At 37.2% G+C, this 14349-nt stretch overlaps 1 protein-coding gene across 6 annotated transcripts in view; it reads right to left on the reverse strand.

Annotated features, from left to right (window-relative positions):
• WDR17 (WD repeat domain 17) overlaps positions 1-14349 on the reverse strand; it is a 47429-nt gene that overhangs the window by 984 nt on the left and 32096 nt on the right. For 3 of the 6 annotated variants that reach the window (XM_086463906.1, XM_086463912.1, XM_086463910.1), the window contains 13 exons: positions 14130-14285; positions 13792-13856; positions 13263-13395; positions 11656-11744; positions 10646-10745; positions 9371-9510; positions 6934-6954; positions 6031-6142; positions 5177-5318; positions 4986-5088; positions 4117-4218; positions 1176-1271; positions 811-994 (listed from right to left, as the gene is read on the reverse strand). In XM_086463906.1, coding sequence (XP_086320032.1) covers positions 811-994; positions 1176-1271; positions 4117-4218; positions 4986-5088; positions 5177-5318; positions 6031-6142; positions 6934-6954; positions 9371-9510; positions 10646-10745; positions 11656-11744; positions 13263-13395; positions 13792-13856; positions 14130-14285 — 1443 coding nt within the window. Of the gene's footprint in view, positions 1-810; positions 995-1175; positions 1272-4116; positions 4219-4985; positions 5089-5176; positions 5319-6030; positions 6164-6933; positions 6955-9370; positions 9511-10645; positions 10746-11655; positions 11745-13262; positions 13396-13791; positions 13857-14129; positions 14286-14349 lie in introns of all 6 variants that reach the window. The other 3 variants (XM_086463911.1, XM_086463908.1, XM_086463907.1) reach the window with 2 other exon arrangements.

Genomic DNA, 14349 nt, shown 5'->3' on the forward strand with positions numbered 1-14349 from the left:
GACGGCAAGTTTTTCTAGACTTGATGGTGTGCAGCTGTGAATTTTGTTTACCTCAAAACTCCTGCTAGCATTTCGCAATCTCCAATTTCTGATGCAAAACGACCCCTCTTAATCCCCAAACAACCCTGTTACTCTTTGGGCTGGCATCTTGCGCTGGACAGAGGAAAGAGACTCGCCCTCATCTAAGAGAGTAAATTCACACTGAGGCACTGTCTGGAGACAGAGCCTAGAAGAAGTGTTTTCAGGCTCTGTCAATTTCCCCTTTATGGAAATAACAACATATACCAAAGAGGTGTTATAAGGGCTAATATGTTTTGACCATAAAACTCTACATCAGTGATGCATAAATATATTTGAATATTTAATCTTCTAATATCTGGCTTTAATTAATCAGAAATACAAGTTTTATAGTATGCATTTCAATAACAATAAATACTAACAGAATAATGTTAGCATATGGTTGAAGAGAAATAATTTCCCGCTTTTTATTCAAGCTGTGGTGAGGTGGTGAGGCAATAAGATACATGCACTTTAGCCAGAACATCTGACAAAGGAAATCTGTCCCATGGAAATTATAAAGTTTTGGATTGGGAAACTGGGCAATTATTTGATTGGACAGTGCTTCTTTATATAGTTTTCCTTATTTATACAGCAGACGTCAGCGCTTGTCCTCTTTTAACTTCTGCTACTGTGACAACAGGGAAAACATTTTTCCTCCCAAGTGATGGGAGGGACCTTAGATTTATGGCAACACCACAACTTGTCAATGCTATCACTGAGAAAGAACACCTCAGCTCCCTGAAACCGTACCTGTATCCTTAGCCCTGTCAAACAAGAGATGTGAACATCCGAATGACTAGGAAGGTTTGATCCAGTGACATTGTCCGGCCCGACCATTCCTTTCAGGGGCTCCTCCTGTATTCGTGATACAAGCACTGAATACACCGTTCTCTGTGACTCAGATGGTGGGGTGCATGGACATTCATCAGTAGGCCTGTCAACAAAAGACACTTTTTTTACAACTATACATCTTAATTTGTGTTAGAAATTAAGAGCCACGAAGTACTCATTTCATTCATATTCAGATTTTACAAAGGAAATTAATACTGCATTTACAGCCAGACAGTTCAACATTAATTGTCTAATTCACAGTAATTTCATATTTTTCCACCTACTTGTTTAATTGAGTACAAGCTCTCCACGCATCTAGTTCCTCAGAAAGCCGTTCAATTTTCAAAGGTACAGACACTTCCCGTCTTTTTAAAAGCTGACTGAAAAGGAATGCAAATAATTAAAATCCAAATTAATTCTAACAATGAGTATTTTCTTAAAAGAAAAACAAGATAGACAGTAGTAATATAAAACTTTTTTTGATCGGATATAGAAATAACTTTATGGAAATAAATTGATCCTTCACAATAATCACTATATTAAACCTTAGAAATATTAAATTACTGGATATAAAAGTATACCTTTTCATTTAAGTTTGATTTTAATTATCCCTACTTACACCTTCTTATTTAAGCTTGTCTTTAATTAGTTCTTCTCTTTTTCTTTGAGGCCATTCTATATTTCAAGGCTATATGCACTCATTTCTTAATAATGACAACTTTGCTAAAATTAATGACCCATTTTGCCTATATATAGAAGATATGACAAAAACACAGTTAGAGTAACACGGATCAGAACATACTCTGGGACAGCCTTGTTTTACCAGATTACTTTGCAGAGACCAGTTTCAGAACACTTGCAGTAGACGCATTTTCTATTTATCAAAATATAATATGAGAGACAGCTATTACCTGACCTAATTAAGCAAACTTCCATTTGTGTTGGGATGCCTTAAAAATGTCCAGCTGAAGCATGTAAGTGTCCAGTTTTAGATGGGCTGGAATCTAAAAATCTATGAATTCTGAAAATATTGGGCAATCTGAGAAAAAAAAAATTAGAGCAGTATGGTTCTGTGGTTCTTTAAATCCCAGGAAAACTTAAAGCTTGACAGCCAAAGTATCACAAACTGAGTCTCAAAGACAGCTTGTCACTAGTCTATTAATTTCAGTCTCAGAATAGCCCTTCTGTAAAAGTTTATATTTCGTTTTGCTGCTTTCCATATGTAAGTCTGGTGGCTCAGAAAAGAAAAGGAAGAAAGAAACAAATAGTCCTTTTTCCTTTTCCCTATCCTCTCCCTAAGTTTCAGAGATGAGGATGGCTAAGAGGAAAGACGTGCTATTGAGACATCTGATGGAGAGGAGTTGAAAAAGAGGGGCAAACACACAGTTCTAAGACATGTTGAATGTAATTATCCTTGGTAGGCAGTTCTGATAAAATATCAGGAGGTGTAGGTAAGCTCACAATTCTAGTAGGGTGTGAAAGGACTGGACAACATAGATGCAACATTTATTCTTGACGAAGAGATAAATGAGATGAAATTGTTAGGAAAACCACAGTGGTTAGTTAGAGCAGCTAGTTAAGCAGTAACAGCTAGAACAATGCCAAGACAGCTTGCACTATGAAATCAGTGACATCTTGGAGCTGGCCTTGCTACCCAGCAAGTCAGCTGACAAAGCCAAAAGAATTTGACAGTCCCAAATTGTGAAGGAGAAATGGAAATTAGCTGGATAGCAGTGTCATTACTGAACCAGACAGGAAGACTAAACAATCGTGGTTATATTCTGAGGAAGGAATACTGAAGTATTGTATGTAAGCCTATTTTATTTACCAGATAAGATAAAGATTATTGATCTTAATCAGTCTCCTTTCAAGTCCAAGTGGGATCAAGTGGGTTGGGCCAAGCTGGCTTGGGCTGGGTCAAGCCAAGTCTGGTCAAGTCAAGTGGGCTGGGTGAAGTCAAGCCAAGTTTGGCAAAGTCAGGTCAGGTCACGTGAAGTGGGTGAGGTCAAGTCAAGCCAATTGAGTCAGGCTGAGCTGGTTCAAGTCAGTCAAGTCTAGTCAGGTGGGCCTAGTCAGGTCAGGTCAAGCCAGGTGACTGGTTGGGGTTGAGCTGGGCCAAGTGGGCAGGACCAGACCAGGTCAGATCAAGTGGGTCAGGTCAAGTGTATTAATGCCTGGGAACATTAGCTCACTGAGTAACAGAAGGTCAAGCCAGGTTTCTTGGTGGGAATCAAGCTAGTGCCCAGCCACAAACTCTAAATTCAAAGCTTGTCCTTGTTGCTACTGAGCAAGTCTGGGCAACAGAGTTATCAGCAGGAGCAGGGAGGTGATCATTCCCCTGCACTTGGCTTTGGTGAGGCCGCACCTCAAGTACTGTGTCCAGTTTTGGGCCCCTCTCTACAAGAAGGACATTGAGGTGCTGGAGAGGGTACAGAGGCGGGCTACCAAGCTAGTAAAGGATTTGGAGCATGTCTTGTATGAGGAACAGCTGAGGGTTCTGGGGCTGTTTAGCCTGGAGAAGAGATGGCTGAGGGGAGACTTTATTGCTCTCTACAGCTACCTGAAAGGAGGTTGTAGTGAGGTGGGGGTCGGTCTGCGTTCCCTAGTTACAAACGATAGAACAAGGGGCAATGGCCTCAAGCTGCACCAGGGGAGGTTCAGGCTGGATATTAGGAAGAATTTATTTCCCAGCCAGCCCAGGGAGGTGGTGGAGTCACCATCCCTGGAGGTGTTAAAAGACGGGTAGATGTTGCACTTAGGGACATGGTTTAGTGGTGTTGGTAGAGCTAGGACAAAGGTTGGACTTGATGATCTTGAAGGTCTCTTCCAACCAAAACTGTTCTATGATTCTATAAAAGGTCTACAAATAGATACAAAATTAGAACTGTTACTGTCAACATATAAACATGCATGGAGGTAATGCTGAATACTCATCTACTTCTAAAAATTGCCTTCCTTACAGAACTAAGAGTTTGACAGAAATCCCGGATTCACAACTTGTTGTACTACCTCAGAAACTTCTATGTGTATAAAGCATAAAGAAAATAAAGAAGGTTCTACACGCAGGCATGCCTATACCCTTATAACTTTATAGCAGAACTGGGAACTCAGATTTCTTTTTTTTTTTTATTTTGGGGGGGGGGGGAGGGGCAAATGGGGACAATGTATGGCATACATCATAACAGGGACTGAGATTTCTCAGTGTTACTGAAAACATAGTCTTACCTTGTATACTCATAAAGTGCAGGTACAATGCTATTGTACTGTCTTCTGATAGCAAGTAAAGCACCAATGTAACCACACAAAATCAGCAACTCATTTCGAAATCTATAAATGGACAAGTATTAATCATGAAAAGTAATAAATATTTGCAGAAACATTAAACAAACTCATATTCAAATTATAATTTTAAAACCTAATTTATCCATCCATCTTTTGTGGAGAATATCTGCTGATTATGCTTACTTTCTGCGAGATGTAATTGTTAAAAGAGCTTTATATCTGCTTTATATTGATCTCAATTATAATTGCCCCACATATTAGTGTGGACTTCAGTTGCGCCAGGTTTCCCCACAGGCCAAATATAAGAGTTAAGCTTTTTGCTCCTTTTCTTCAGACATACACCTGTGCAGGCACTCAGGCCTAACATCAACTATCTGTCATAAAGGTAAACCACAGATACTCAACTATTTTAGAGTTAATTCTGAGAGTGACAGCTCAAATTTCCTTAACGCTTTGACATAAAAACCTGTATTATGTGTGATACCACTGCTCTTTTCCTTCAGGTAACTGAAACCAGAGCTGATCAAAGAGAGATTCTTCAAGTAAGACCAACATTGACTCACCCATTGTAAATGCCCCACAGAGAAAGCAGCAGTCAAATATCTTTTTTCTTCTTGCTAAACCTTGAAAATTTAGGAAAACTCCACATTCTCTTCTCCAGATCGGAAACTAGCCTGCTTGCTGAAATTTTTTTGTACCCCTCTTCTGGTAAACAAAACCTGATACTAACAGTGTGCACTTATATTTTTTTTAATTCCAAAAGTTTCCTTTAATGAAAATTACACTTCTATAAGTAAGGAAAATATACTCACTCACTACATTTATGCAACACTAATCGTTCAGTGCGTATGTAACTTAGAAGATCAAGATATGGACAGACTGAATCTAAAGTCCAATCTGAGCCACAAAGTTGTTCTGTTGAAAAATAGAAACAAAAATGTCTCAAGAGGCAAGCTATACAAATGACTTATGCTTTAAAAGGTTTCTTCATCCAAGTACCTACCTTTCACATATTGAATGCCAATAGGGAGAGCCTTTTCAGGTTCTGTGCTTAACAGATAGTACTTTATAGTTTCGAATACATCCCCATCTGCCTGAATTGTCTCTGCCAACCGCATACATTCTTCTACATCAGGAAGATTGCACTGGAAAATAAAGATTTTGCCAAAGAATTATTGTAACGTTCAAACAATTCTCTGACACACAGAAATACTGAAGTTTGTACATAACAATAAGATCAAGCTCTCTCTCAAAGAAGAGTCATTGTTTGAAGGACATACCCGCATATAATGCACATTAAGAAAGCCACCTAGACCAAAGAACAGTGCAGGAGGAGAAGGTTCTGCAACTTTAATTTAAGCAGTACCAGCTTCCATTGCTAATGTTCTTGTGAACATTTTACAATGAGTTGAACCTTAAGGGAGTTAGTGGCGCAGACCCTTCTGCTACTGAAGAGGAAAGGGGGGATTTAAGGAGATTACAGACATAAGGTGTAAAACAATTCAGGACAGTACAGAAAGCTGATCTGCCAGGACATGATTAGGCTGCCCTTCAGTGATGAGGAGGTTATAAATCATACTGACAGGTAATTCTGAAGATCATGAGCTGCTTCAGGAAGTAACCTGTGTCATGGAAAGACTACACACAGAGCAGAATTAAAGAACTAAAGTTCTTCTTGTGCAATACTGAAAATAAAGTCAATGAAGACTAAAAGAGCAAAAAAAGATATGTAACATACAAGACTGTTAGTGACAAATTCATCCTGCAGATTTATTTGGCCTTAAATTTTCTGAAATTAGTAAACAAATAAATACATAACCTCTTGTTAGCATTCAGGTAAATTGTTTTTCATTGTACCTTTTCATGCAGGTCATTTATTTCTGCTACGCATCCAGGATAAAGAGCACATAGTTTTACTAACTGCAGTTTATTATCAGGAATCATCATAAGAAGATCAGCTGCTAAATCCCTGCACAAACAAAAGATGACATACAGTTACTCTTGATGGTTTGTAATAGGAGAAAACTCTGTTTTCTCTTTTACATTCCTTTTACAAAGAAGAGTTTACCGAAAAAATTACTATTTCCAGGGAAGAGCAGAAGCAACCTCAGTCTCTAAGACTACTTTGGTACAATAAATGAGGCTTAATCTACTAATCTTTTTGGGGAAGTCATGTGTTAATTTTCTGCTGCTTTAGTTCATTTGATTAAACAGCTGTGCAACCGTAAAGCATCAGAAGCACCTCAAAGTGAGATGGAACGATACGTGCGCAGGAATGGGAAGGGAGAGTAGGACCTATCCAATTTGAAAGTAGGAAGGATGTTCATGTGTCTCTGTGTCATGAAACCATCCTCAAAATTCCAGGCTTCTAGAGCTCCATGACATCAGCATAAAGCATCTCTCAGCCATCCAGAATGGCCAGTGCTTCTGTGACATTACAAAAGAGAGATTATACAAGAAAATAATGTGATACCTATTTTCATCTTTCTGAAAGGACAACTCTGTTTTACCAAACTGACGTTTTTGAAATATTCCTAACTTTTGACCATTTGTTACCCCCTCCTCAGTGCCACAAGCAGCTAGAGGGAACAGCTTAAAAATCTTCGAGTAAGCTACTGCCCAATATTTGCAACTGTTTTCTACCCCACTTTCAGGTATCGATCACAATTAAAAAACCAGAACACTTAGTTTAAGCTTACTTTTAGCATTAGTAAAGTCACACACTTTTCAAATCTCTCTTTCTATAAACAAGTAAAATACCTGTATCCAAGTGATGGAAAGCTAAAAGGAAGACATTGAGACAGTAATGAACAAAACTGGGTTTTGTATCCTTTACAGAGGAAAAATCTAATAGAAAATAATTGAACTATGACAGCAAATCTAAGTGTTAGGTTAACTGTCTTTAACAAAAAAATAGCTTTCCAATGCCTTTTGACAACACAAAGGAGCTAATGCCAAAAGATTTTTGGAAAATCTGTTATACTATTACTGTACAAAAGCCACTTTTCCAAGTTACAGAAAAGCTCTTTCAGAATATGGGAAATTTCACAAGTTCTTAAACTATTTTCAAGATCAGTTACTCACATGTACACATCTTCATAGGCAATTTAAACATTTTATTAAAGTGATTAGAAATTGCTCAGCGAAAAAAAAAAGTGAAATCAAATGTTTATTTAAAAAAAAATCCAAAGAAGACCTCATATAATGGCCTGCAAGTTGTGTTACCTGAAACGTTTTTTCAAGAATCAAACTGAAAACGCTGTCAGTATAAAGAACAAAATCAGGTGGCTGAGTTTGCATTTGCAGAATTCAGTATCTCAAGTAAAAATCTAGCCTTCTGAATAGCAGAGGGTTGCTTTTAACAGTACTTGGGTGCTAAACACAAATAAAATGAAAATGGTGTTCTTAAACACACACTTTTCCCAAGGCTGTAGATTTGGAAAGATGTGGAAGGGCATGAATGTTTAGTTTTGACTTTTTTGTTTTGATTTTATATTTTAGAGCACTTCTAAAAAACCAACCAAACAAAAAAACCCAACCAAAACCCAAAAAACATTCCACCAATAACTGATTTCATTATTAACCCATCAAGGTCCTTTCGGTATTCCTTGAGGTGTTGGCAATTAAGTATGTCTCTACAATGAGATGTTTCCAATTGATGGATATCCCTAAGCACAACAACCAGCAAAACCAAAAAAAGGGAGCCCTCTTCTGATATCAGATGCCCTTGAACTCCAGCTTCCCCATACATGACCTCACACATGCAGCGGACCAAGGGGTATTATGGTATGCCAGTATTTCTTTATTACAAAATATGAGGAGCTTCAGGAATCTCTGATCTTTTCCTACAGAACAGAAAATATTTTGTACTGGCTGCAAATCAGAATCCAGGATTGCAGGGTGTAGCTGTAATAGGTGTTCAGTACAGCAGCATATGAAACCCACTGACAAATCCAGATGTATATTTGGGCAATATGCAGTACACCAATTGACAATTTTATCACGTATACCCACGTAACTTCAGTATCCACATGCCATAAGTTTGCAGAAGTTTATGTCATTACACATAGATGCCATACTATTACAAGTACTTGTTACAGCACTGAGATCACTACAAGCTTTTGTTACAGAACTGGAAAAAATACACACTTTTTTTGACTCCATGTCCAGTGCTCCCTATCAGAGGCTACATAAAAATCACTCTTCACAATGAAGGCAGGGAGATCAGATCAGAGACTTTAAAAGCTGCAGATGGAGTTGCCAAAACAACCCTGTTAGAACTGGTGCAATGCAGACATGCTAAATCATTGCAAAACCAAAGCAGCAAGTCATCCATTCCTTATTTTATATTTTTGTACAATGCTTCATTGTCTAAGGCAGGCTAAACTCTCTGTAGAGAGGAGTTACACTATGTTTCGTTCAGGCTACCTCCAAATACTTAAGCAAATACCAACTGTAGCAGAAAAACTGATGCTTAATTGTAATAATCTGTTTAAGCACACGTTTCCTACAAAATGTGACTTCTTAAACACCTGTACAGCTGCTAAATATACCTTGGGAAGACTTTCTGCTTTTCGCTGGTAGAAAAGAACCAGACCAAAGGAAAACTACTACAAGGAGGAAAAGAAAACTTAGCTGAGATAAAGTTTCCCCTACACGCAACAGAGAAATTACTTACTCCTGCAGAACTAAATAGTAAACCTGTTTCATCCTTAAATCTTGTCAGATTTCTTGTATTCCCAATACCAATATAAAATAATTCCCCAATCTCTTAGGTTTTTATATTTTTCAAGCAAGTACTTAAAAATCTCTTCACAGATCCTACTTAAGCTTCTGTTCCTTTAAAATACAATTCTAGCCTTACTCTGTTTGAAGCAGTCATTTTTACTCAGTACAGACTAGGACTTACTATGCTACCTATTGCCCAAGTACCTAGGGGTTTTTTCAGTGGGTTTCATACCCTGTTCGAAAATGACTCTTTGCTCATTTACAAAGCATCCATAATATATTTTGAGATTAAAGAACATTTGCATGCCCTGTACTGCAAAGGTCCGCTATCGCAATTCTTATTCAGTCAGAAATTCTTATTCTAGCTACCCATGGCTTGGAGTCTACAAAAGTTTCATGTTGAAACACCTTTATCATTTTTTTTGGGGGGGGGTGGGGGGGAATCTTCTTTGGATTAAGAAATTCTTACCATGTTGTTACTGTCATACATTTTCTTGCTAGTAATTCTAGAGCATAATGTGTTGCTTGTGCTGCACTTTCTCCTAAGACAGTACCCACACTGATTGCCAACTCCAGTTCGTTTCCACGAATCAGGTTTGCCATCGCAAGCTTGCTCAATGAAAAAATTACATCATTAAGGGACACAAGCATTTCTGGGGATTCACCACGTTGAGCATATGACATTCATTTATGAGACTGCTTTTTACAGAAGGACAAAATATGCATTAATTAAACTAACTTTATATATAATTTGGGTCTCTTGAACGAGTAAATAATTGTGCACCACGTGTTAATCAGTGTTTAAATAACCAAATAGATCTCCTTTAGCAGAACCTCCCTTTAGTCAACCAAAGAGATTACATAAATATCATACCGAAAAAGCATGATAGCAATTCCTTCTAGCCTCAAGTAAGGGCACTAGCTTTCAGAGGACGTATTTCCCCTCTCTTTTGATGAAAGGACACCCAAACAAACCAGGGAAGCCTCTCCTGTTCTTACACAGTCCGGGCAACTGATTTGCTGATATGAGTTGCTGATAGGCATAGCAGAATAGTAAACAGCAAGAGACTACACAACAACTTGAAACATGTCTATTTTGAAATACAAGCATTAACTGATTATTGCTTTCTCTCTGAACAGCTCATTAAGATGGAATTTTACTCATTTGAGGGGATAGAGGAGGAAGAACATGTTGAGTGAGAAACAAAAAGAAACAGTTTGTAAAACCACAAGCAAAATGAAAAATCTAGTAAAATGTTTCCTACATGTCAGCCCTATTTCAAAAGGAGGGGTAGGGCTTTTTTCCTATTTACTTCATCATCTAGTCTGCAATTCTTCAAGGCAGAGATTGCAAGCTTGCATCTTTTGTAGCACAATGAAGTTCCAGTTCTGAATGGGTCTTTTGAGTCACCATCAACAGTAATACTTATGTGTATATGTAAGGTACTTAGGTACCTTATATTTTCTAACATAACAAGATACCCTGTATATGAAAATACAATTAAATAGTAACATACTACTTCCTGTGCATGAGCGAAATCTTGAATTTAATAGAAGCAGGGGAGATTTGCTAACTTCAATACTGTAAGGATCAAACTATAAATATATACAAAGCAAGTATCAAGTATAGGTAATACATTTTAGAATGTGGTACATACATTTTAAAAATCAGTTAAGATGTGGAGATGTAAAAGGTAAGTCAATGTTGGCCTTTCCATAGTCAAAGAGAAAAAAAAGAAATTACCTCTATGTTTTCCACAGCCAGATGGCAACATGCTGCAAGCACTGCATGGCCATCCTGGAAATACCATTCTGCCAGTTCATTACTGACCTTGTGCAGAAGCCTGCAAGAACAAAATATAAATCTTGCAAGGCCACTTTAAGGTTGGAGTTCTCTGGCTTTTAATTTATGTACAAGTCACAATATTTGCTTCTGTACCCTAAAATTTCTGTATTTGACTTACAAGTAATGACACCACTAGCTTTCAAAATGCAATCAGTCTGAGCTTCATCCACCATTTATGTTGGTGCATATTCAGGTGGGTCCGTCTCCCAAAATCTACATCAGTATGAAAATGCCTCTTCAGATTGACAGAAGAAAAAAAATCAGATAGATGGATATTCATTCTGTACCTGTGAACTCTGCATAAATATATCTCTAATTGCTCAAAAATTGCACATGTAATCAAGTGACCACACAGCCTCCAAGCTGCTTTTGTTACTACACATATAAGATGATAACACAATTTAGGTTTTTGAGCACTGTTCTAAACAAGGAGAGATGCATGGTTTCTTTTACGGGCACATACGATGAAAATATGGCCATTCGTGTACATTGTCAGAAACCTCACTGATGATAAACAGCAAAGCTTCAAGAGCAGAAGATGCATAAAATAGGGTCTCACAGATACTTGTTAATGCTCAACCTTACACTACTTACCAAAAGTTCTAATTTAATATGCTACATATTGAAACATATTTAAGTCCATAGGAACGCACTTTAAGTATCAAGCAGATGAAAAGGATATTTATAATTACAATACCTACATATGAACAACCCATTCGGTGCCAGAAGGAGGCATTATTCAGTGTAGCATCAGTCAGTAATTCTATCAACTGAGTTCTAGAAGATGTCATACTTCGTTGTCAAATTCTACATTGCTGATGCCAATTAAACAACTAAGGTTTATCTCCTTTGGTAACTTTATGTTCTGCACTAAAATGAGACTTTGGATATAAACTAGAACAGCTTACTCGTTATAATCATCTGTATTGTTTCCACCAGAATCTGAAGATCCACTTGTGGAGAGTGGTGATGTCTGTATATTTCCCTCACAAGCTGCCTAGAAATGAAAAATAAAAGGATTAATTAATTCACCAATCAAACAGAACAGGAAATGTGATTTTTCAACAACAACAAAAATAAACTAAGATTTATAAAAATCCCTCTAAAGCCCAGTTATAACAAAGAAAATGTTTAAACCAATGAACGTATTCATAGCTAAATCTTGGCCTAGTTTTATCCATCCACGAGAAATTCTACAGCAGCAGTAAGAGACCTCTTCCTTCCTATGCATTTGGTACAGGATTTTTCCAGCATTTGAATACACTTAAAATGGACAGTGGGGCTACAACCTTGATTTTTACACTCTAAGGAGCAAGTCGCTGTGAGTGAAGGATGAACTCCACAGATACTCCTCAGCTGGTATACCAGCAAATCTGGAAAGGTTTGGAAAGGTTTATATAGTGGCACAAGCTGAATCTTTTTTGTGTCTGGTAATACATTATTTCTTACATTAAATGACAAGAGATCAACATGGTTTAAAAGGAAATTCTTTCATGTCCTTTAAGGTGTAGCTGGGATAACAACATCAAAACTCAGGTCTCAGGTAAAAGGGAAGGTAAGTCCTGGTGTTTTATTGCTTAATATTACCTAATTAAACCCTTGAGACAAAGACTATTCTATGAATTGTCAACCTCTGCAATATCTCTCTTGCAAGAAAAATGAGAACTTTCTAAAGCTTTAAGGTGCTTTAAGGTTCAAACATTTTAACTTGTTAAATTTAAGCATACCTCAGAGTTCCATTCTGTGCACTATTCAGCTACTGTTAGAAGAACAACAGCATACAGATAGACAATTTCTAAGGGTCAAATTCATATGCATTGTTGAAGTTCTTATCTCTGAGGCAATGGAACGTTCAAGGACAGGTAGGCATGAGAGAATGAACCAGGGACAAATCTCGACAGTTTATTTAACAAACTATATTAAGTATGCAAAAATTACTCAAAAAGAACAAAGGAATAGCAAGAAAGAGTGAAACAAAGTATCAGTTCTCACCTGTTTTCTGCACCCTTTGTGTTTACATTAGGAAGCAGAAGGAACATACGTGCTTTTGGTAATCTCTTGTACTGTTTCTTGCATTAATTTGAAAGTCTGATTTCCCATTTTGATTACTACTGCAACCAAGCAGTTTCACCCAAAGATTCTATAGGAAGTAGTATAAGCAAGACCTCAGGAGAAATACAGGAGAAATCCTACATGTCTTTGACGTTAAGAGCAATACTTACTGCTGACAATCAAGTTAGTTTTCTACTTCAACCAAAACCGAATACATCAGTATTCATTATGGGAATCTGATTGTAATTTAGAAGAATCAGGCTTAAAATTTGTGAACACGAGATACCTTTTTATGATTTCTGCATAAAAACTGGTCAATACAATATGAAAGTAAAGAGTAGGGTATCATTACTTAGCTGTTTTGCAGAAGTGAACAGAGCTAGCCTTTTAAGTATGCTTGTCATCTGCCCAGTTAGAAACAAATAGCTAAATACATCTCCCACACTGTTATATGTAATAGTACCTGTGCAACAAGAAGAGCCTCTTTAAGCTGACCTCTTGAAGTAAAGAAAGAAACTAGTTTCTTCACATCTCCAATAGCTATACAGTATGGGATGACATCATCATTTTCTTCCTGAATTAACTGATCAGCTCTCCTAATTAAACAAATGAATAAATAAATAAGAAAGATCTACATATATAATTGATCACTAAACTGATCTCTATGATATAGGCGTTAGATGAAGCCATATAATGTTCACTGAAACCCATCTGCCTTTCCAGAGCTCAGAAGACTTGCAAACAGTGGATACTGCACTAAGAAGTTTCCAGTTAAAAGCTGCAATTTATGCTCAACCTTGAGTCCTGTTTGCAAAGTCTATGTTGAAATCCTCAACAGTTCCATCCCAAAGGTTACTGAACAAAAAGTAACATCACCAGAATGCTGTAACAAAAGCCAAGTACAACTGATAATTAGCACCCAACCTTCCTACTTGTCCATGCCCTCTTATGGACAGAAGCTATAATTCAGCATCATATTTTTATTACCTTACCTTTCCATTAATTTCCTCCAATATTTCATTGATACACCAGGTGCAACTGAAAGAGCTTTGTCCCACTAGAAGAAAACAGCAATACATTTATCTTGATCATTTTATTTTGAGAAACAGCTGTATTTTTAACTAGTTTCATGTTTCTTCCATTAAAAATAAATTTGTCAAGAGGTTAAATAAGGAATGAGCTATGCATTAGACTGCATATGTTAAAAATAATATAATTGTAGCAAGATTGCTCTTTTCTGGACTTGTAACCCACTCTGTTGCTACCCCATTTTTGCTAGGGTAGCTGGTTTTCAGAAACCTTGTTCTTCTATAATGTTCTGAAATTTTACCTCTCCAAGTTCTACCATTAGTTCACAATATCGCTGAACTTGTCCTAATCTTAAATGTATTTCTGCAGCTTCTTTAAGCCTCTCCTCTTTGCTTGGTGCACCAATACCACCTCCAAACTTGGACATTTTTACTGTTGTCAGTTCTTGTGCCTTGGACTGAGAGGAAAAAAAGATAAAAAAAGTTTAAAAAAGAAAGTACAGTCTTCTGTGATGAAAACAA

This window comes from Leptosomus discolor, chromosome 4, assembly GCF_034619465.1.
Source record: "Leptosomus discolor isolate bLepDis1 chromosome 4, bLepDis1.hap2, whole genome shotgun sequence".
Lineage (NCBI taxonomy): Eukaryota > Metazoa > Chordata > Aves > Leptosomiformes > Leptosomidae > Leptosomus > Leptosomus discolor.